The 25,166-nt window shown below is 26.8% G+C and overlaps 2 protein-coding genes across 2 annotated transcripts; one reads left to right on the top strand and one right to left on the bottom strand.

Moving 5' to 3' along the window:
- Positions 1–9,552: 9,552 nt before the first annotated feature.
- Positions 9,553–14,350, top strand: LOC111632363 (bis(5'-nucleosyl)-tetraphosphatase PrpE [asymmetrical]-like). The gene is made up of 2 exons (XM_023376776.1): positions 9,553–9,624; positions 13,381–14,350. Exon 2 carries the CDS (start codon positions 13,445–13,447, stop codon positions 14,291–14,293), a length of 849 nt encoding a protein of 282 aa, XP_023232544.1. The 5' UTR covers positions 9,553–9,624; positions 13,381–13,444; the 3' UTR covers positions 14,294–14,350.
- Positions 14,351–14,382: 32 nt separating this feature from the next.
- LOC111632364 lies at positions 14,383–24,129 on the bottom strand. Its single transcript, XM_023376777.1, has 9 exons — positions 24,064–24,129; positions 18,272–18,321; positions 18,152–18,196; positions 18,018–18,085; positions 17,035–17,086; positions 16,835–16,951; positions 14,841–14,909; positions 14,660–14,764; positions 14,383–14,588 (listed from the first exon to the last, which is right to left on the bottom strand). Exons 1-9 carry the CDS (start codon positions 24,095–24,097, stop codon positions 14,457–14,459), a joined length of 672 nt encoding a protein of 223 aa, XP_023232545.1. The 5' UTR covers positions 24,098–24,129; the 3' UTR covers positions 14,383–14,456.
- Positions 24,130–25,166: the final 1,037 nt, after the last annotated feature.

Below are 25,166 nucleotides of genomic sequence, written 5' to 3'. Positions count from 1 at the left end.
TTTACANGGCTACTTTACCATTATTATTAACAATTACTGAGTAATTTCATACTCAGTATTTAATTATTTATAACAATGGTAAAGTGGCCCAATTAATCTGGCAATCATTTGGCTCACTAATATCATGCAAATAAATGAATGCTTTTTCTCAAATGGTAAACCATTGAATTCACTTTACTTTCAATAATCCAACAATCTCCTTAATTAATTAACCCCTTAAGCCTATATCCCGAAATTAAATCCCAAGGCAAGTTAATTAATCTAACACTGTTCTGGTCTCACATATATCAAATTAACTAGATTATACTGTATATAATATTTCTATTAATTTAAACATTTTTAAACAGTAAATCTCATTTTATATATTTTTTGTTATGTATTTATTTTTTAAGTACAGTTAAAATAAATTTATACAAAATAATTTTTCATATAAATTTATTTTACTAACTTAAGTTTAAACTTTAACTAAACTTAAATCATAAACTTTAAAAAATGTTTCCAAATATACTAAATCCATGGAAAAAACCTAATGACAATGAATGTTGACTTCTATATTTTATATTAGTCTTTATGCATTTTTCTTTAAAACATTAAATTGCATCTTGCATCACATGTTTGTCCTAATTTTAAAACTTTAATGCAATACAATTAACATTTTATTAGAGTGTTATGTAATACTGAGAAAAATAAATTTTTTCTAAATCTTTAAAATAATGTGGTATTCAATGAGACAAGAGAATCCCTCAAAAGTTAAGTAGTATACAATTATCATTAACACTTCATCTTATCCAGTTCTTGCCATAGTTTCTTGAAATATGGGGATTATTATTAATGTCACTTGTCCAAATGGCATTTCAGTTCATAAGATTTTGCCCATATTTTGTAAATTGTAATAATATGATGAAGGAAGGATTTTCCTTCATGCCTTTAATGATCTAAATAAATTCAAACACTTTCCATTCATTGCTATTTCTTCACATTCTTCAGAGCATGAGGTACTCATCTTGCAACAACTTTGTGCTTTTCCAACTTCTTTGTCAAGATATGAAAAATATCAAAAGCTACAATGCTTACTTTAGCACTCATTTCTTGGTAAGCCTATTAACAATCAATTATCCAATAATCTCAAAATATTTTCTTCTGCACGCTGTTCATCTGTTACAGTGATTAAATGGCTGCAATAACATTTGTCTTTATACAACTTGAATTTTGATAAAGTATTTTTCTTGGCAAGAGTAAAATATTCTTAAAAATTCTTGAAAACGTACAAAAGTAGAAAGTAAACATTTTTTAGGTTAATAAAATAAACACTTAAATGTTTGATGTTTTCCTATTTTTTACAAGTATTATTTATTATTTCTATTTATTAGTCTATTTGTGAGCTTGTGTGTTGTAGCACCTATACATATGAAATTATTGTCGTTGTGCCCTAGTTTGAAAAGAAATCATATATATTCAATCTCTTGTGTGTTGGGTAAACACACTGATGTGAAAGCTTTTACATCAATACAGTGAAAGAAGTGTATTATTTTTCTGGGAAACATTACATATTTTGCCAACAATACCATCAATAGATTCACATTAGATCTTCCCAAATTATGGGTAGTTTACAAAAATATGAAAAATAAAACAAATAAGTAGACAATGTAAACTAGCCATTATTTTATACTTTTAAGCAAACCTGAATATTATATTTTTATTTAATACATATGTTTCAAAATTTTAAATTTCAGATGTTTTATATAAAAGCCCATTCAAAAATTTAATTTTTTGTTCATATACACTTACTCTGTGTTCTAAATAGAATTTTACCTGAAGATAACAATAATAAATTTGTCAAAAGTACTTGCATTTGTTTATATTTGTTTTTCTACTTGTTAATAAATTAGTGTAATACTAAGAGAGAGTGAATTTTTCTTCTCTATAATTAATCTCTTAATATGAAAAAATCATTTTGTAATATTAAATTTAATTTGAATAATATTAACTGTTTAATTTTATATGTTACTGTCCTGACAGTTAAGACAAAAAATATAATAAATACTAAAATAAAAAATTAATTGAATTATGAATCAAATAACCATTAAGTTGTTTTAATTATTAATCAATTTATAGAATAATCTTGATAATCTGTATGTTTGCTAGTTTGGCATGCTCAGTAATCCAACACCAATTGACTCTTGGGTATTACTGGCAAGTTGTAGACAAGCTTCTCATTAATTCAAACTCTAGTTCTTACTAACTTTGAACATTTTTCCACTAAATTTTGCATGGTATCAACCCCGAGCTTGAACATTCATTGAATATTGTTAGGCTCGTCATCTGAGGCAGCTCAAAATTATCTTATATAGTATCTTATAAGACAATACTGTATAAATATAAAAATCAGTCCCCTAAAATTTTCCATCAAAAATACTGTACCTCCCACTAAATTTTCCATTCAATTTTCAATTTCAATTCAATTCAATTCTAAATTGGAAACACTCATTTCCAGCAACAGCAGCATGCTTGGAAGACAACGTGGCAGAAGACAATTGAAATTGTTTTAAAAGGATTGACACTTAATTTGAAAATTCTAAAATACAACATATAACTACTCTCTTTTCATATTTTTTTTGATATTCTATATGTTTTTGATTAATACAATGCACTAATATACCTATGTAAACATCTCAAAGCCCAATATTTTTATAAGCCAAAAAATGGCCAGATTAATTGGGCTACTTTACCACTATTATTAACAATTACTGAGTAATTTCATACTCAGTATTTAATTATTTATAACAATGGTAAAGTGGCCCAATTAATCTGGCAATCATTTGGCTCACTAATATCATGCAAATAAATGAATGCTTTTTCTCAAATGGTAAACCATTGAATTCACTTTACTTTCAATAATCCAACAATCTCCTTAATTAATTAACCCCTTAAGCCTATATCCCGAAATTAAATCCCAAGGCAAGTTAATTAATCTAACACTGTTCTGGTCTCACATATATCAAATTAACTAGATTATACTGTATATAATATTTCTATTAATTTAAACATTTTTAAACAGTAAATCTCATTTTATATATTTTTTGTTATGTATTTATTTTTTAAGTACAGTTAAAATAAATTTATACAAAATAATTTTTCATATAAATTTATTTTACTAACTTAAGTTTAAACTTTAACTAAACTTAAATCATAAACTTTAAAAAATGTTTCCAAATATACTAAATCCATGGAAAAAACCTAATGACAATGAATGTTGACTTCTATATTTTATATTAGTCTTTATGCATTTTTCTTTAAAACATTAAATTGCATCTTGCATCACATGTTTGTCCTAATTTTAAAACTTTAATGCAATACAATTAACATTTTATTAGAGTGTTATGTAATACTTAGTGCAACATTTATATTTTCATATTTTCATAATTATGAATGTATGTATATTACATGTACTTTTGTAAAACATGTTTTAAATAACTTAGTATTATAAATTATTTTTCAACTAAACACTTAATATTTCAGATCTATCTAAATTTTTTATTACAAAAACTTATTTACGGCAACTATATAACTTTCAGAACTGCCTAATTGACTTTTTTCTTAATGAGAAAAACTGTTTTTGTTTTTTCATCATATCTTTAATCTAAAATTGATGTAAATAGTCAGTGTTCAAATTCTACTTGCATTATATATTTGATCCACTAAAACTGGCATAAAGACAAAATCACAACATAATGTTTTAAAGTGCAATCATAATATAAATCAATAAACTTTTGTATATTTTATTATTTTTAGACTAAATAATTTTCCCAATAAAGAAAAAAGAACACAGTTGATTAAATAATTCTTAAATTATAAGATATATTACAACAATTATAAATGTCATTGGAATTATAAATGTCATTATAAATGTAATTTGAAAAAATTGTAGACCTATAAATTCTCACTGTTGTCCATCTGTCTTTCCTTCATCTCCAAAATGGTATTAGATAAATAAAATTCAAGACTAGATATGGAAAGCTTAGAGGAAGGATGGCTTGATTAACTATATATGAACTTCCAATGAAAATGGAAGTCATGTTCTTTCAATTCAAAACTTTTCCTCTGAAAGAAGTTAGATGACTGGCCCATCTCCAATGCTAACAGAAAAGTATGATGTACAGGGGCAAGCCACTACTAATTTGAAATAGCAAGCATTTATTTTAAATTAAATAAATTTAAAATGTGGTTAAAAATTGCAGCCTGGCATTGTGACAATGTTACAATAAATAATTGCTTATTCAAATTTAATTTGATATTCTAAGAAACCATCAAATGAAATATAGGGAAACTGGCTTAAAATCACATACCAGGGTAAAACAGTACACTGGTTATATTTAAAAAATGCCAAAAAGTACATTTGAATTTATCACTATGCTGCTCATGAGGTGAGAGCAACAATCATTACAAAGTTTTGATATCCTAGCGAGTCTTTTGTTGAAGGAAAAAGAAAATCAAGAAAATTCTTCTCTGCAATGTAATATTGTGTATGTTTTGCAACTTTTTATCACTGTAGACTTAATTCATAAATAATTAAAATGTAATACTTTCAAATATAAGTGATTTTTTTATATCAACAAACTATTCCTCCATCTCCATAGATTAAACTATATTATTAATTATTATTAATTTAAAATAAAATGAAATATCAGTTGCCTGGATAAAATGACCTACTGTGTCATTTTATCCTAGTGCTTTGACAGTGTTCAAATTAAAGGTTAATATTTTATGTAATGATACTGACACAGGTACTATAATGTGATAGGCTTGCAGAAATTCAAGATGAAAAAACTGCAACTTTCAAAATATTGATGAAAGTGACTGCTTGCTTCTACTGTGATGACCTTTACATTCATTCTGAACCTAGAGAAACACTACTTAAATGTAAAAAATGTTCTTTCTGAGCAAATAATAAATTGCAGTGCAGACTTCACAAAGAGGAAAAATTTATATGTGATTCAGGTGAATCATTTTATCCTAGCAACTAAGGCAAAATGAATCAGTATCATTACTTTTTGAAAAACACCTGTCACTTAATAACAAGACTGTTCAGACTGTTTTAACATTATTTGTATTATTAAGCCAAGTTTCCCTAACAGAAATAAGTTTTAGATGAAAAATATAGAATCATATATATATTTGTTGTTATGCAATTATGTACACTATTTACTTTTTTTAACTAATAATCATTAAATGCATATACATACATATATATATACACATACATGTATATGTACTAATTTACTTTTAATTAAAACAGCTATTAATATACTTTTTTCTTTATGGCTAAGCTTATCACTTTCACTTGATGAATAAGCAATTTTTTATCATTAACTAAATATACTGGATTTAATGAATAAGAATAATTTACTGCACAACAGATTTACAAAAGTGAATTTATTTTACTGTATATTACACAAAATATTTTTTTTTCTATTTAAAAACTATTTTTATTCAAATTTCAAGTTAAAATAATTTTAGATAACACTTATTTAATCTTTGCCTTAAAATAATCTTTTGTTTGATAATTTTAGATAAAATTTGTTTAAATACTGTACATTTTAAAGATGATTAAAATGAAGTTTTAATTCATTGTTAAGACCTGATTTACAGTTTTAAGGTATATCATAATATATAACTGCTGAAATTAAATATATAAAGGACAAAAACAAATATTCCAGTATATATTTATATTTTAATTTCTAAAAATAGATTGATTTCTTAACTTGATTTTAAATTTAATAGTAAGTTCTTTTTTTTGCTTTACATTTTTTATCAATAATTTCAATTGATATTTTATATGATAAAATAGTAAAAAAATGCTATAATCTGACAGATATAATTAATATTTTTTTAATAAAGGCTTTTAGTTTAAAAAAGTTCAAAGAAAGATGATACGAAATAATTTATTTTTCTAAATTTTTTAAATAAAGTTATTTATGAAATTTCTCATTAATTTTGTAAATAATTATTTTAAAATATGTACCAGTTAATATAAAATGGATTAGTCTATTTTACCTCTTTTATTCAAATATAGTTGTCCCTTGATAATCCGACAGGTATGGGACCAAAGGTGTGTCAGATTACCAAAAGTGTCCGGATTACCGAAAATAATTACATATTTCGCATTGTTTTGCTAGCAGTAACTTACAATATTCTCTACTCCAACTGTTCGAACAGAACTGCTCACATAAAACACACGAAATGTGTGTCATCGAGTAAGAATTGGATGAGGAGATTCACATCGCGACATGCTTCTGTGCAAGCAGACACGTAACGGGGACGGGTACCTTGACGGGAGGTGCGTCAGACTACTGAGCATGTCGGATTAAAAAACGTCGGACTATAGAGGGACAACTGTAATTGATAATTATGTAATTATGATAAATTTATAGTTTCAAGTCTGAAAATGTCTTTCAGAATAGTACAGGGTCTTAATATATCAATGAATAAACACTGATAAACAGAATAAATGTGTTTTACTTAAAGTGAAATTTTATACATAAAATTGATTTCATAGATTTTGGAATTCATAAACACACTGATTCTAACAACAGACAAAACTCATCTGATTTGCCTTCAATTAATAAACTTTATTAAATTGACTGGATGGCCATGGCAGTTAAGGCATAGATAAGGCCTTTTGAAGACCTGGATCAGAACCAGGCAAGCAACTTCCTAGGAATTTTCATGGGTCTGTCCTGGATGTTTGGCCCCATCCCTCATCACTATAGTTATTCTTTATTTCAAAGGATAATCCCTTAGTTTAGCTAAACTGTCCTTGTTCTTTACTGAAACAAGAAATGATGCAATCTGTCCTTTATTTTCATTTTTCAATATCTACATTGCATAATGGCAGTGACAGATTTCTGTACAAGTGTATGTCTATCTTATACTTATACAGAAAGCTATAATTTTTCAATTGAAATCAAAAAATATAAACAAAGTGACTAAAAGGATTAAACCCAAGGATGACTGTTTAAAACGGAAGAAAACATTTGTTTTCATTTTATTTCTTTTATTTTTTCTGGTTTATTGGTATTTACATCTAGTTGAGATTATTTATATAAAAAAATTATTTAATTTTATTTTTTGGGGTAGGGAGGATGGAGAAAAAGTTGGAGATTGGTAGTATTAATCATTTTTAAGCATCCTTTAATCCAATTGTAAGAATCTGGCCAGTTACTACCAGCTGTTCCCACTGTAAGCTTGGCTAAACCCATATCAGGTATGAAAAAAAGGGGGTCCTCTTAGTGTTTAAAAAAAACCTTAAGTTAACTCATTAAATAAAAGTAAATCATTTCTTACTGTCCGTGAATTATCGAATAGTTCACTGTACACAGGTATTAGTTTATGTATAAAGTATTCCAATATTGATAAAGTCATACAAAACATATAAAATGTAATTTTTTGAGAAATATAAAACATACTTCAGAAATATTACAACTTTATCCCATCAGATCACAAATCTGCATTCATATTTCCATAATAAACTTTCCCAAACAGCACAGATTTTAATTTTATAATTAATATACAGTAGAACCTCGAAAACTCGACCTAATGTGGACCGAAGGGTGGCCGAGTTTGTGAAAATGCCGAGTTATCGGGAATGGGGTTAAAAAAAATAAGTACGAGTATTTCCTCAGAAAATACTGTACTGTACTTGTACAGTATTTACTTGTACAGAATATAACAGAGAATAAACTGCCCAAATACCCTTAAACAAAGGAAAANAAAGCCACTTTTGTTGGAATTTTTATATTACCTCTACTCATTAAAAAGTTAAAATAACAAAATGCATCATTTACTCTAAAATAATTTTCTGTATTCTTAATTAGCATTATGTAAACAGACGCTGATTAGGAATCAAGGTATTAATCTTTTTACAAAAATGTACTTTTGAATGTTTGTTTTAAGTGACCTTGAAAATTATTCAAGATAAAAAAAAAGTTCTAATTCTTTATGGATGGCTTCATAAATAATTACATTAACAAAAATTAATATATCCAGTATTTTTGGAATTAAAAAGGGTGCAAGGAACTTTTGACTCACTCTGTATATATGTATATAAAATGGCAATGATATACATAAAAATTTGGCAATTATTTGGAAAATTACACACTGCAATATATCAAAAAAATGTTTACCTCTATAATAAACTATTGTAGAAAACAACCAAATACAAAGAATAGCTGCTGCTTTTATATGTATAAAAAATATTAATTTTTAATTTTGTTGCTTTAGGTATATGCATGATCCTTATCAAATATACAAATCATTTTCTATTTCATTAACTTCTAATACTATTAAACCCATAAAACAGAAAAAATACATCTGTTTATTAACTAATATAAACTTTGGTACTTCATCTGAAACTGATTAAAATAAATCAGCAAGAAGTATATAATGTTAACTCTGACAATATTAACCAAAGATGTTAATATAGACCAATATGATAGTAACACTAAACCCAAATAGAAGTTCATAAATAACATAAATTTATTAAATTTCTAAAGAATAGAAACTGAATTTTTGAAACTTGCATTTTGGGTTTAGTTTCTGCATTAGGTAATAAATCTATTCAGTAAAATGGTAAGTTAATCCTGATCTACTGTATCATTTAGGCTTGGTTTTCCATATATATTTGCATCAAATAAAACTTTGTTTCTGTAATATTTCCTATAGGATTAAAAATACTATGTGTTTTTATTGTTGAAATTGAATATATGACAAATTTTAAGTTAAAAACAAACAATAGATTTCTATATCAATTGATGATGAATTTAATTACAGAATGAGTGAGGAAAAATATTGTTAATTGTACTTTCAAATGCCATAGTATATAGAAACCCAAGCTATTAGATATGCAATAGAAGGCACCATTAATTAGATTATTAATAAAGTAATAGTTATTTCCAATTGTAAAAGAATTTCTGGTATTATTGTATAAATTAAATAAATTTCACATGAAAGGAAATACCATGGAAGTGTTAAATTGCCAATAGTTTTGACAATCATTTTAACACTGAACTTTTTGTATTCTAAAAATTTACTGTAAATAGAGGCCAATTTTCTTCAAATGTAGCAACATGACTATTGTATAGTCAAGGTTTACAAGAATTCATAATGCCTTCTATTCAAGAATAAAAATTAGATTAAATTATATTCAAACAAGCAAATTTTCCAAAGTATTAAAATAATTATTTTATGTAATTTAATTAATTTTATAATTTAAATGTATTAATTTATTTTTTAAAAAACGCTTTTTTGTTAACGTAAATTTAAAAATGTAATGTTAATTTTGTTTTCTTTTTTGCTTTTGTTTCCTGATCACATTCTCAATTCATTATAATAAAAATTAACATTAATATCAAAAATTTAGTGGTATTAATACTTATTGCAAAAATAATTTTACTCGTGAATCATTATTTTTCAAATTTTTAAAGTTTAGAAAAATTTTAATTTTTTTTTCTAAAACATATATTGTATCGACTGGCAACCCGAATGATTCGGAGAAAAAGGACATTAAATGGCATATGAATAAGGGGGAGAGAATAGAATAGAACCCGAATGATAACCACGTGTTCTGTAAGTAAATGTTCCGAATAAGTACCGTATATAATTCAAATATCTGTATTATTTTACTTTTAGTTGAAACTAAAAATCGTTAAAAAAAAAGGCCAAAAAACAATATTATATAGACAAAATATGTAGTAAATAAAACTTATACATTAACGAAGAAAATGGAAGTAATTTCATTTTAAATGCGATAAAGTCTAGCTATTACCTTTAATGATGGTTTTTTTTAATGACAAGCATCATTAGACGAATGTACCAAATTACATCATGTATTGTGAAGATAATGATGCGATTGTATTTATTTGAAACATTAAAAAATTGCATTATTTACGATTATAAAAAAGAAATTTGCAATGGTATAACATGGTATAAATCACATTCATATGAATTTAACTGTTCAATGTTATATCCAACTGGATCATACAAATGGGCAGGGATATATAGTGAGTTTTTTGTAGAAACTTGTGTTTATATAGACGTCATAAAGTGTGATCTTGATAGTCAAGATAAATGATGCATAAATCAGCAAAGTGCCATCCTATCATGCAAGTTTCGTACAAATGAAGCATGGTAGCAGCACACTCATGTAATAAAATGTAATTTTTATTCTATAAAATATAAAAATGTAAATTTTATATTGAGTAGTCATTTCTGACAAACAGCCATCTACTACAATTGTTTTCAGTGAGGAAGTATTCATGATATGTCAGTAGCTTATCAGGCATGCCACAGAGAAGGCATTTGGATGATTCTTTGCAATACAGAGCTATTCATTTTTGCATTTTCGCCTTGGTATGTGGGTGTTGCTTAAATTTTGAACATAAGTGTATTTAGAATAAATGAGTACAGAAGACAATAGCTTGATCTATTCAATTTTTGTAGTTTTTATAATTTATACAGGTTCTGGCAGAAAAACTGGCAATTATAGAAAGACAGTTATTAATTTTTGAATATTTTCAAATGAATTTTTACACACAAGATTTTAAACAACATAGTTTATCATTTATGTTTTGTAGGTGATGTCGTGTGCAAACACTCTTCCCATCTTTAAAAACATGTTATGCATAGATTAGCACAACATGAATATATTGATACCCACAAAATATTGTTTTTATACCTCATTCTTTGTCCACAAATATTAAAACTTAAGGCAAAAAGTTCTCTTGCAATCAATAACATACCTGAGAATATATTGCACTGCTCTATGCATGACATGCTTTGAAGATTTGAAGTGTTTGCACATGAATGAAGATCACTTGTATGATGTCATCTTCAAAACATAAATTGTAAATTATGTTCAAAAAAATTTGTTTAAAAATTCTCAAAAGTTAATAACAGTCTATTTATAATTGCCCATTTTTCTGCCAGACTATAAATAAATTACATTAAAGCCACTTGTGTTGGAATTTTTATATTACCTCTACTCATTAAAAAGTTAAAATAACAAAATGCATCATTTACTCTAAAATAATTTTCTGTATTCTTAATTAGCATTATGTAAACAGACGCTGATTAGGAATCAAGGTATTAATCTTTTTACAAAAATGTACTTTTGAATGTTTGTTTTAAGTGACCTTGAAAATTATTCAAGATAAAAAAAAAGTTCTAATTCTTTATGGATGGCTTCATAAATAATTACATTAACAAAAATTAATATATCCAGTATTTTTGGAATTAAAAAGGGTGCAAGGAACTTTTGACTCACTCTGTATATATGTATATAAAATGGCAATGATATACATAAAAATTTGGCAATTATTTGGAAAATTACACACTGCAATATATCAAAAAAATGTTTACCTCTATAATAAACTATTGTAGAAAACAANAAAAAACCTAATGACAATGAATGTTGACTTCTATATTTTATATTAGTCTTTATGCATTTTTCTTTAAAACATTAAATTGCATCTTGCATCACATGTTTGTCCTAATTTTAAAACTTTAATGCAATACAATTAACATTTTATTAGAGTGTTATGTAATACTTAGTGCAACATTTATATTTTCATATTTTCATATTTATGAATGTATGTATATTACATGTACTTTTGTAAAACATGTTTTAAATAACTTAGTATTATAAATTATTTTTCAACTAAACACTTAATATTTCAGATCTATCTAAATTTTTTATTACAAAAACTTATTTACGGCAACTATATAACTTTCAGAACTGCCTAATTGACTTTTTTCTTAATGAGAAAAACTGTTTTTGTTTTTTCATCATATCTTTAATCTAAAATTGATGTAAATAGTCAGTGTTCAAATTCTACTTGCATTATATATTTGATCCACTAAAACTGGCATAAAGACAAAATCACAACATAATGTTTTAAAGTGCAATCATAATATAAATCAACAAACTTTTGTATATTTTATTATTTTTATTTATTTTTTTTAATATGAGAATTATTTCGGGAAAATATTAATTTTTAATTTTGTTGCTTTAGGTATATGCATGATCCTTATCAAATATACAAATCATTTTCTATTTCATTAACTTCTAATACTATTAAACCCATAAAACAGAAAAAATACATCTGTTTATTAACTAATATAAACTTTGGTACTTCATCTGAAACTGATTAAAATAAATCAGCAAGAAGTATATAATGTTAACTCTGACAATATTAACCAAAGATGTTAATATAGACCAATATGATAGTAACACTAAACCCAAATAGAAGTTCATAAATAACATAAATTTATTAAATTTCTAAAGAATAGAAACTGAATTTTTGAAACTTGCATTTTGGGTTTAGTTTCTGCATTAGGTAATAAATCTATTCAGTAAAATGGTAAGTTAATCCTGATCTACTGTATCATTTAGGCTTGGTTTTCCATATATATTTGCATCAAATAAAACTTTGTTTCTGTAATATTTCCTATAGGATTAAAAATACTATGTGTTTTTATTGTTGAAATTGAATATATGACAAATTTTAAGTTAAAAACAAACAATAGATTTCTATATCAATTGATGATGAATTTAATTACAGAATGAGTGAGGAAAAATATTGTTAATTGTACTTTCAAATGCCATAGTATATAGAAACCCAAGCTATTAGATATGCAATAGAAGGCACCATTAATTAGATTATTAATAAAGTAATAGTTATTTCCAATTGTAAAAGAATTTCTGGTATTATTGTATAAATTAAATAAATTTCACATGAAAGGAAATACCATGGAAGTGTTAAATTGCCAATAGTTTTGACAATCATTTTAACACTGAACTTTTTGTATTCTAAAAATTTACTGTAAATAGAGGCCAATTTTCTTCAAATGTAGCAACATGACTATTGTATAGTCAAGGTTTACAAGAATTCATAATGCCTTCTATTCAAGAATAAAAATTAGATTAAATTATATTCAAACAAGCAAATTTTCCAAAGTATTAAAATAATTATTTTATGTAATTTATATTGTAGTTCCTTTTAATTCTTTAATCTTAGATAATTGTATTATTATTTAATCAATCTTTTTTCATTCAAATTTGATATGTACAGTCGACCCCCCTATAACTGTTGATTTTTCTGTTTTATATGAATTCCAAGTTGTATGAGTCACTTAGATTTTACAAATATGTGTACCCGGCTGTGAACGGCTCATGTATTTGTAAAATCTAAGTGACTCGTACAACATGGAATTCACATAAAACAGTGTTATGGGGGGGTCGACTGTATTAAAATTAATTTTTTAAATTGTTAAAAACATTCTTAAGAATTTTAAATATAATTCTAAAATAATTTTTCTTTTCAGATTATAACAGATATTTGGAATTTTAATTGCACAAAACCAGTTTAATGATAAAAGCTGCTTTGTTATGATATTAAAGAAAAATAAAATGGGAGCTCTTGTATCTTATGTATTATCTTTATATTATGGGAAAAATGTACAGTTACAGTTTCCCCATGCTTTTGGTTTAAAGTATCCTCCTGTTTTGCATCAAACAATTACAGAAGAAAGCATAAAAAAATTTAATGAAGTTTTTGTTATTGGTGATGTGCATGGTTGTTATGATGAGATGATGGAACTGCTTCAAAATGCAAATGCACTACATGACAGTACATTAAAAATTTTTGTTGGCGATATAGTAAATAAAGGTCCAAAGAATCTTGAAGTGTTAACAACTCTTCGAACTATGACTTCTTCACTAATTGTTCGTGGAAATCATGATGAGGTAGTATTACGAGAATATAACAAATTAAATGATCCGTCCTACATAATTCCACCACATAATTTGTGGATAAAAGATATCCCAAAAATAGACATTGACTTCTTAAATAATTTACCTTATACTTTATCTATACCAAGTTTGAATGTTATCATTGTTCATGCTGGATTAGTTCCTAATCTTCCTCTTCATTGTCATCATCCTAAAGACCTTGTTACTATGAGAAATCTTAAACTTGGTGATTATTATGGCAGTAAATTAAAACCAACGTCAAAAAATACAGGTGAGCCATGGGCATCATTATGGACTGGACCAGAACATGTATACTTTGGACATGATGCTAAAAGAAAGTTGCAACAATTTCCACATGCTACAGGAATAGACACAGGTTGTGTATATGGCAATCATTTAACAGGTATATTTATTAGTGGTGCAAGATGTGGAACATTATTATCTGTTAAAGCTAAAAAAGTTTATGAAGCGCCTTCTGGAAAATGATGTCGGATTTAAAAAATATTTGTGATTACTTACTAATTATTATTTCTTCACTTTATATCACATTATGTGATTTGATTATGTTTTTAATAAATTATCATATTTAAAAAACTGTATTTTAATAAAATTTATTTACAATAGAATAGATTTAAAACTTTTTATAAAATTAAGACAATTCAATTGATAACAGTTGTGCAACTCTCTTCCACAAACGTCTTCCTTTGGTTTGTAATTTCTGTCGTTGTTTTGGAGATAGATTTTTTAATTCAGGAATATCTTGACAATCTTTTGATATACTCTATAAAAAAAATATAAATTTATATTTGTAAAAATTTTAATATAATTTAAATCATTATTAATGATAAATACCATGCCAAACTTCTTATTAGTTTCCTCTACAGTTACAATTATATCTAAAACTTCTATTGTATATGTTGGTTTTATCTCTTGTGAATTAATAATATCTTGAAGTGCCTGTGAAAAATTCATAATTTTTAGAGTACTAATATATTGATATAAGTCATTAAAATGTTATTATTTATAATTTTACCTTTATAACATTTGGCATTAATTTTATAAAAAATTTCTTCCAAACTTTCTTCTTGAGAACTGGCAAGTTCTAGAAAAACAAATTTATTAATTATAGGAGGAAAATTTAAAATATAAGTATTTTTCATTTAATTCAGCTTTATATATACACTAGCCAAAGTACCCATAGAATAAAATGAAAATTAGATATTTAGACAAAATTTTGTTATGGCTGGATAACAGTATGTATAATATATGTAGATATAACCAGTGATAACAAAGGTAATCTTACTGAGTGACTACAATACTACATATGAATGGTCTCTCAGAAGTTTCAAGAAAAAATATATTACATATGTTGTTGTATTTTATGTATGTATAAACACTATGCTTCAAAGCTGAGAAACACTGAAGTTCATTTTTGATAGAACTATTTTTGAACTATTTGCTTGCAAATTTTCATTTATCTAAAACTATTGTAAAACATAGCATTTCATGTTGTTCTTCAAAACCGATAGAAGTCAAGTCAAAAAATGAATGCCACAGTATCTAATTTTTGTGAATCTTTGGAACTTACAAGTGCATACCTACTGATTTTTTTAAATTCATTACAGGACATGGATTATGCAAATGCAATTGAAAAAGAGTTTTACAACAGTTTTTCATAAAGTGAAATTTGCATGCAAATGTTTATCTTTTGCAAATAGCAAAAAACCTGGTTCAGACAAATGGAATTTCTATAGAACAGCAACTGCACAAGTGCCAATTTGCAGAAATTCCATTCATCTGAACTTGGTTTAAGAATTTTATCAAAAATAGACTTCACAGTGTTTCTCAGCTTCAAAACATGGTTTTAAAATGTACGTAATAATAACAGTAATAATAACCTTCCCATTTCAAAACTGATCTTGCTGTGTATACCAAATTGATGGTAGCATATTAGAATTCAGTGTTAAATATTGTGTAGGTATACCATTAACCATATCAGCAAGGTTTCTGACAGGGATCTTTGTATCATGTTAAGCCAAATACCCTGTATGCTGTAACCAAAACCCAAATTGCTAAACCTGAACTTCTGGATTAATTTTTGGGCTTTACCAGGATTAATGATATGGAGCAAGAGTTTGTCCAGTTGTGAGTTCATCTTTTCTTGAGACAGATAATAGATATGTAGTATCTCCATGAGTAGCAAAGAAAGATCTTCATGCTTACAAAGAATATTAACTAGTCAAATAAATATTTAAAAAAAGGTATTTTTTAAATATTTATTCTGGTCATCTTGTAACAAGAAGAACACTTGTTTTTTTGGACAGGACTGGTTTAAAATGTAGGATTAGGCAAGTGTAATAAAACCCTAGAGTACTAATGTGTTACATTAGATCTCTCATTGTATATTTATTACTTGGTGGATCTTACATGAAGTTATTTTTATGTATTTTTTCATATTTTATTTTTTCTAATTATTTGTTTTTAATTTTATTTTTTAATTTTTTGTGATTTGTATTTATTTTATTTTTTTCATTTTCCTATATGGAACACCAATTTAAATGTTATTCAAGATTTTTAAATCTGTATTCTTTTTTGGAATGTATTGGTTTCAAATGTTCATTACGCAGAACATTCCATTTTAGTTTTTGTAACCTGAGGAAAGCCTACTAATGAGGCCAAAAATATTTTAGTTTTCAGTACAAAACTGCTGGAAAGGTGTTTTTGTTTGAATTTTTTGACATTTTATTCTAGGTTTGTTTACAAGTTACATTTGAGGAATGACAAAAATATTCTGAATTCAATATGCATTCCAATTTTAAAATTGGAAACACGAAAAGAATTGCATTTAAATGTGAAGTAGTGCAACATTTTTCATTGAACTGAATTTATATTTAAAAAAAATTACATTATTATTATACAATAATAATATTTAAAAAATCAACAAAGTCAAAATTTTGCAGTATTTAGATAAGGCAATAAATGAGTGTTTAAAATTATATTGAATTAAGAATTAAAACAAATAAGTACCTTCATGCACCTGATGGCTGCTAGTAACATTTCAAGTATTTGTGTTCTTTTATATAATCTGAAATCAGAAGAAAATGCCGCAACAGAAAGGTCATCTGCAAAATTCCACACTGTTTCCTATTTGAGAAGAATTTTTTCTCGTTTAAATTGATATAATTATTCATTTTTAATTTAATTTAAGTATTAATGAAATAACTTACGGGACATGCATTCAATATAGAAGTAAATATCTCTGGTTGAATGTGTGTTGATCTAAGAAAAATTTAATGTTTACAACAATATAAGCATTTCAGGTAATTTAAAATTAAAAATGTTTTTACAAAAATATAAATTTTTTTATTCAAGATACAAATAACTGAATTGAATTTGAAAAATATATTTCATACAACTTATTTACATATATGATTTTCACAAGACCTTAAATCTTACATAAAATAAATGACAATAATTTCTCACAAAATTTAGTGTTTTAAGAAATTTAATCTAATTTAATAATCTACAAGATGTCTAATTAATTTAAGATCAATCATTATTTAATATTTAATTGTCTTTTTTTAAATACCTCATTAGGATCAAATAGTAGAAAAAAATTCAGAATATAAATGAATATTCTGAACTTTTCACAAAATTTTACATTTTTGCATAAATAAAATCCAACTTTAACTTGTCAACAATCTTTCAAAAAATAACAAAATTTCCATCATATGTAATTTAGTTATAGGCAATCTCCAACTTTTGGACATAATGCATAATGTTCAAAAATCAAACAATAGAGATGCATGTTATATATAAACAGAATTCCTAGAGAGATTGAAAAATTAGTTTTGTAAATGATTTTGGCTGTTACTGAAACCAAAACTGGCAGAAAATGCCATTGCTTCATAGCTCAAAATTTGTGTTTTGCCAGCTGAAAATAAACAAAAGTACAAATTTGATGTATAAAAAGTGACTTAGGAGTATCAAACTATTATATATAAAAAGAGGGAGATGTCTGAAATTCAAAAACTGAGGACTGCCTGTATATTCAATTAATATAATTTCATATGCAAACACACAGCTAAACATTATTTTATAGTTTTCAGATATCTGAAAAATGAGATTCATAGATGTCATCCTGAATTTCAATTTTAATCAAACTGGTTTATTAATAATTTTAAATGAAATTTAAATATTAATGCATTACCGTGTCTCTAAGAAATGCTTCAGTAATTTCTTATAATCTTCAATAAACCAATCTTTTGATACTGATTGCTATAAAGAAGAAAAATATATTTGTTGAAATAATAACAATAATTAATAATGATGTTCAAAATTTACCTCTGAAATCTCTTGATCTGACTCTATTTTCTTACTGCACATTACCTAATTTTTTAAACAACAACAATTACTATGATCAAAATAAATTTTTTAAAAATTAAAATTATTATTACCACTCACCACATAAATACAAAGCTGGCTTAATTTTTTTTGAATCTGTAAATCTGTAGCTGCAATTTAATTACAAAACAAATAAATATTTTATTTTTACAATATTTTCAAACTTGTAAATGGCAATATTTTATTGAAATGATACTGATTTATTGATATATTAAGTGATTTAATTTAAATTATCTTTTCAATCATCACTGCTCATGACTACCCATCCGAACTGCAAAACAATCCTGAAAATGCACTTAAAATTTTACATTTTGAAACTAAGTTGAAGTGTCATCAAAATCATTTTTTTTTTTTTAATTTCTGGCTTTAGTTGAACCCAGGGAACAAGAATACATAAGACATAATCCATTTGAAAATGGGTAAAACTGAAAGGATTTTATTTGAAAATGAATAGATGAAAGGATTTACATAAGCAAGCCAGGAATAAAAAAAAACCGAAAATTAGACTTACAAAATACAAACAGAATGACAGAAAACTGTTGCTGAATAGCCCATATTTATTTACTACTGCCATGTTACTAAATGAAAAATATTTTTAAAATAGTTACAATTACTGAGAATGAATTATATCAACATAATATTTTGGAAAAACAATTATAAGCAAATGAAACCAGAATTATTCCCAAAGTGCTAAAAAATTTTTAACACTAACATTTGAGATCTCTTATTTCACATTTTGAAATACTCTAAATCAGGGGTGGCCAACCTTTTTAGCAGGCGGGCCAAATTTCAGAAATAATATTTCCTGCCGGGCCACGCACCTAATTTTTTTTAAAATTAAAGTAAACAAGCAAGCGTGCTACAGCTTCAACCGCATCGTTGCTTTCCAGTAGGTGAGATCGTGGTCAAACACTTGCCTGGTTTAATGTAAAAAAAAAAAAAAAAAATAGGTATATTTATTTTTTTGAAGAAAATAAAACATAACCGAGAATCATTTATTTAATAACCGAGAAACATATTTATTAGACAATTTAAAAATATTTAAAAGTGAGACATCTGACTTTGTTTTACAGAACTAACAAGTAAGTGCATCAAAATTGATCTGGACTGATGTAGTCGCTACACGCAAACAGTTTTCCAAATGAACATCAGTAATTCGTGTTCTCACTTGTGATTTGATGTACTTCATACGACTAAAAAGTTGTTCACACGCATAAGTGTTTCCAAATAGCGAAACCATTGACAGAGCATGTTTGTAAAACGCAAGATATTTATCCTTGTCCAAATACGTTTCATAGAACTCTTCCAAATCTTCTTAACTTTTCTAATGTTCATTTGGTGATATGTACAATAAAGTTAACATTTATGTTCATTTGACCTAGCTCCGCGGGCCTCATGTTGGCCACCCCTGCTCTAAATAATATGCAACAAAATTTTTTAAAATGTGACCTAGATTTACAACTTTTATTAACTCATTTTTATTTAAAAACTAACCAAAGCACCCAGAAAATTCCAATTGAAATGCTCTTATTAGATAAAATTATGTTATGGTTAGATAATGGCATGTAATCAATATGAAGAATGAATCACATACTTCTAATTTAGATAATGTCAGGCATCTCACCCTAAAATATTGATTGTTTTTGTATAAATCAATTAATTTCTATCTATATTCGGTTTGCTGATTTACATGTAGCACTATCTGTTGGCAAAAATCTTAAAATAATAAACTAAATATAATTCTTACAAAAAAGGACATAATTTTAAAAACATATACAGTGGGTGATTGGTTAATGAACACTTTCGCAAAAGATTTTTATGTGTGGACAACGAACACATGATCGGATAACAAACACTCCACAGAACAAACACAAGAATAAGCGACGTAAAATAATGAATACCAATTGGTCTTCCCTTGTCTTCAGGAAACAATTTGAAACTTTTTGGAGTGCGGGAAATATAGACATTGACGCTTAAACTGTTATATACTGATGAGATAGTATTCCTCCAAACTTTGAAACTCTCCCTTGTAATTCCAGCCTTTTATTTTTCTGACAAAACAATTCTTTTATGTATTTGTGAGACTGTCAGGTAGGCACTAGTTAAGTTTTGCGTCTGTTTTTCTTTTCGAAAGGTGAGAGTATAATAGCAAAGTTAGAGAGTGGTCATAAGATGCCTAATGTTGCTGGGAAGTATGGCATGAACAGGTCTATAGTAGGTCGCAGTTCAATCTTATTTAAGAAGCATACTGTATAATCAAGAAGACCCAAGCAGCTAAAGGAGTAACAAAAATCAACCTGAGAAATAAAGAACATTGAAGAGTTCATAATGGAACCTGAAACAGATCTGACGACAGAAGAACGCCAAGAACTCTTGAATGAAGAACACCAAGAAAGTCGGCGAGATATATTTTCTTCTGAAAAAGAGGATTAATGCCGATATCTGTTATTAAAGATCCTTTGAAGAAGTGGGAGGATGTTAGAACAACAGTCTTAGAATGACATCCAAACTAGGTTGAGGCTTGGGGATTTCTAAAATTGCAATGCTGTTAATTACTTATGAAAAATCCTGAAGAAGACAGAAAAACAATCAACATTACAGATTCTTTAACCCTTTCAAATGGAAAAACATGTTATTAATAAAAACAGAAGACTGTGTACATACTACATTTATTAAAAATACATAAGAAAGTATATATTTTTTATTTTTGGGGTTCTCCAGAATGAATTAATTAAATTCCCATTAAAACCTATGGTAAATTAATAATTGGTTAACGAACAATTCATATAGCGAACAAAGTCTTGGAACGGATTATGTTCGTTAACTGATCACCCACTGTATATTATAGTCACTTAATTACCATGACAATAATATAGCATGTCTATTTCACACTATACTATTACTGCAACAGCACATAGTACTTGCCTGGGTGGAATGGAAAGTAGTAACACCAAAATAGGGTACAGCTTCCTATAAAAATCTTCCTGGGATGCATCCCCTTGGCAGATATGGCAATGTGACACGTGAGATAACTAAATAAACCAAACTAATTCTAACGAGTAATTATGTATTGTAACATCGTCACAATGTTCTCAATTCTTTTAGTGATGGTCTTGCCCCTGTATGTCATACTTTTCCTATTAACAACAGAGTTGTGTCAGTCATCTATCTAACTCTGATCAGGGGAAATTTTGAATTGAAGTAATGTTATTTCAGTTCCAAATGGAAGTTCCTATATAGTTAATCTGGGCCTCCTGCCCTAAGCTTTCCACATCTGTTCTCAACTTTCATCTGTCTATCCTTTCTTGAGATTAAGGAAGGACAGTCAGAGGGAGGACAGTGGAAATTTATAGGTCTACAATTTTTTCAAATTGCAATCCAATAATTTTTCTATAGACTCAATATTTACGAGAACATACTTAATACAATCTGTCGTCACAATTTAAACACTTTATTATCACATAAAAGCAATTATTTTATCATTTTTCTATGACTTGTTTAAATAAAAAAGCTTGTAGTCTTTCAGACATTAACGTTAGCAGTTCAATCATGTGTGGGGCCATCACAACCTGTCTAACATGGATCAATTTTCAAATATTAATAGTAAACCAGTATTAATTAGTAGTCATTGAGCATCCTCTCTTCTGGGAGAAGGTCAACTATTGCTTTTAGTCAAATTATTTCAATTCCTTTCCACAACAGTTCCTTCTTCCTATTGGACTAGCAGTATGATGGTATTCAAATAGGAAAATTACATAATATGAGGTTACCGCAAGCACAAAATAGGTTTTAAGTGGTTTTCAAAAGTGCCGAGTTTAAATATTTGGTCTGTTTTCTGTGAAATTTGATTCATTGGCAGATTACCATTTGATGTTCAGCTGTAAATGGTGCAGTTTCTAAGAGTTAACAGTAGAAAATGAGCAATTATTTATTGTGACAATGTCACAATGCTGGGCTGCAATTTTTAATCATATTTTTAATTTATTTAATTTAGAATATATACTCTCCACCTCAAATTAGTACTATAGTGTCTTGCTCCTGTACCTCATACTTTTCCTTTAACAATAGAGTCATGTTGGTCGTCTATCTAATTCCTTTCAGGGGAAGTTTTAAATTGAAATAACATAAATTCCAGTTTGCACCAGATCTTCATTTATAGTTAATTGGGGCCTCCTGTCCCTACCGTTTTTATTTTTAGTCTTGGTGTTCATGTATAACTCTATTCTCAAGATCAAGGAAAGACAGATGGATAGACAGTATGTTCTTTAAACAGAATGAATGTTTCTGAATTTAAAGAAAAGAATTTGGCTTCCATAACAAGTGATAACAGAAATATATGTTGACTACCATTCTTCTAGATCAAATTCATCATCTCTCCAATTTCAGTTCCAGTTGAATTCGCAAGTTGAGATCTTATGAATTCAACTGCAACTTTTCCACACTCAATATTTGACACTATAATTTTATTTTCAAAGATGTTCCATGGACCTTGAAATGAAAAGTGCTGTCTGACTGTAGACAATTTGAAGAGGTAGAATTTTACTTAAATTCCTTATTTGTCATTCTAAATTACATCATCCTATACATTGCAGTACTTCAATATGCCTCCCATGCTTTTCAACTTAAACCCAGGATTTCTTTTTAACAACATCTTTATTTCCCAGGGTTGATTCAAACAATGGGATTTATTTGAATCCCATTGTTTGAAGTTCAAAACCCAAAACAACATTTTAGCCTAAACTGCTGATATTTCAGACAATATCTAAACTAGGGATGGTGAATCTTTTTGAGTCTGCATGCCATATAGCATACAGACTCAAAAAGGTTCACCATAAAACTTTAGCAAAAGGTTTCTTTATGCTAAAGTTTTACACTCTCAATAACTATTTTTAAAAAAAACAAAGTAAATATACTTTTAGTTAGCATAAATTTTAAAAAGTTAATTGAGAAAAGCATTTTGTTTTTCTCAATTATCTTTTATATTAAATATTAAACTAAAAACATAAAATTTATTTTAATTTCAGTTTTTAATTATGGTTTTATTTACACAGTAAGAAGTAAACAAAATCTCATATGTTGCATGCAATATATTTTTTTGACAGGTCACTTTTGGCATGCATGTCATAGATTTGCCATTCCTGATCTAGTCTATCAAACTCAGAGGTTGACATCTCATTACAAATCAATCTTGTAACATAAAATTTTCTAAATTATTTAACTAAATTCAAAATTTCTAATTATTAATTTCATTTCAAAGTTGGTCCACCAGTGGCCAAGTGGTCTTTGTACCGTGAACACTGGGAGATCAGTTGTGGGTTCACACCTCACTCGGAAGGGCTGTCCATGTGGAGTTTTTCAAGTTTTCTTCACATTTGTAATGCCTAAATAGGGGCCAGTTTCCCTTAAAACATCTAGAAGGCATCCCCCTAAGCAGATCACCCACTTGTTGCATTGCTATAACTATATAAACAAACATTTCAAAGTTCTGTTTTATGCAGAATTTATACTCTAATTGTTTAAAACAACTTTTCAAAAAAAACTAAACCAGACATTTTTTCAGTTTTACAAATTTTCTCTTAAAGCTGACCTCTAGCAGCCAACAGCAGAATGATCTATGGACAAAATTGAAGCTCTACTTCCAATATGATATAGAAAATATAACTGGTCATATTTTTACTTAAATTTTTAAAATAAGTTGACTTATTAATGAAATTTATAATTTTTCCAAATTAATGGTAACCAATAGGAACCATTCTTTTTCCCTTCAGTATCCAGAAAATAGGAGCTAATTATAATTATGAATTATTTTGTAGAACCATGCACAAGTGAGATTCATAAATATATTAGATTACCTTTCTTAGCTTTATCCATCAACTTCTGTAGCATTTCCGAAAACTGTAATTGATTATTATTATTGGCATTCTGTAAAAAAAAATCACTAAATTCTGTAAAAAGTTTAATTATATTTAAATGTTTTAAAATTTTTTTGACAATATTTAATTTAATATCAATATATTTTAATTCTAACATTAAAGAATTTTAAATATAATTCTAAAATAATTTTTCTTTTCAGATTATAACAGATATTTGGAATTTTAATTGCACAAAACCAGTTTAATGATAAAAGCTGCTTTGTTATGATATTAAAGAAAAATAAAATGGGAGCTCTTGTATCTTATGTATTATCTTTATATTATGGGAAAAATGTACAGTTACAGTTTCCCCATGCTTTTGGTTTAAAGTATCCTCCTGTTTTGCATCAAACAATTACAGAAGAAAGCATAAAAAAATTTAATGAAGTTTTTGTTATTGGTGATGTGCATGGTTGTTATGATGAGATGATGGAACTGCTTCAAAATGCAAATGCACTACATGACAGTACATTAAAAATTTTTGTTGGCGATATAGTAAATAAAGGTCCAAAGAATCTTGAAGTGTTAACAACTCTTCGAACTATGACTTCTTCACTAATTGTTCGTGGAAATCATGNTAAAGGAAGTAAATCTAAACATCTGGAAAAATTTTGTAAATCATTATTATTTAAGAATTATTATAACTTTTGTTTTGAAAATACATTTATTAAATAATACCTCATTCTAAAATGAACTTGTTCAGTCTCTTCTAGAATTGTTGTCTTTTTGTCTGGTTTCTTTTGCTGTGCAAATGCCTTAGCTATTGCATCATCAAGTTTAAACATTTCTGAATCACTCATATAATGTTCAGAATCCTTAATAAAAAAATTTTTTAAATTTATAAAAATTTCAATAATTATTAAACAATAAATCATTTTTTAAATTAACTTTCATTACCAAATATATTATTGGTTGAATTTCAGAAATTATGATATTTTGAAAAATATATTTTTAGCATTTATGTTAACATCTATTACTTCAACTATTTAACTTTTAAACTAATTCTTTATATTACCAATTTTTCAGCATAATCTACATTTTAT

The sequence above is a fragment of the Centruroides sculpturatus genome, unplaced genomic scaffold (genome assembly GCF_000671375.1).
Source record: "Centruroides sculpturatus isolate CEXI.00-Female unplaced genomic scaffold, Cexi_2.0 scaffold675, whole genome shotgun sequence".
NCBI classification, from domain to species: domain Eukaryota; kingdom Metazoa; phylum Arthropoda; class Arachnida; order Scorpiones; family Buthidae; genus Centruroides; species Centruroides sculpturatus.
Note: the sequence above shows the minus strand (reverse complement) of the source record. Positions and strands in the feature narration are given on the sequence as shown.

Coding starts and splice junctions, on each gene's coding strand:
- LOC111632363 (XM_023376776.1), top strand. CDS start 13,445: ATGATATTAAAGAAAAATAAAATGGGAGCTCTTGTATCTTATGTATTA.
- LOC111632364 (XM_023376777.1), bottom strand. CDS start 24,097: ATGCTACAGAAGTTGATGGATAAAGCTAAGAAAG. Junction 17,087..18,017: donor AAGCATTTCTTAGAGACACG/GTAATGCATTAA, acceptor AATTTTTCTTAG/ATCAACACACATTCAACCAG. Junction 14,765..14,840: donor TAATGCCAAATGTTATAAAG/GTAAAATTATAA, acceptor AATTTTTCACAG/GCACTTCAAGATATTATTAA.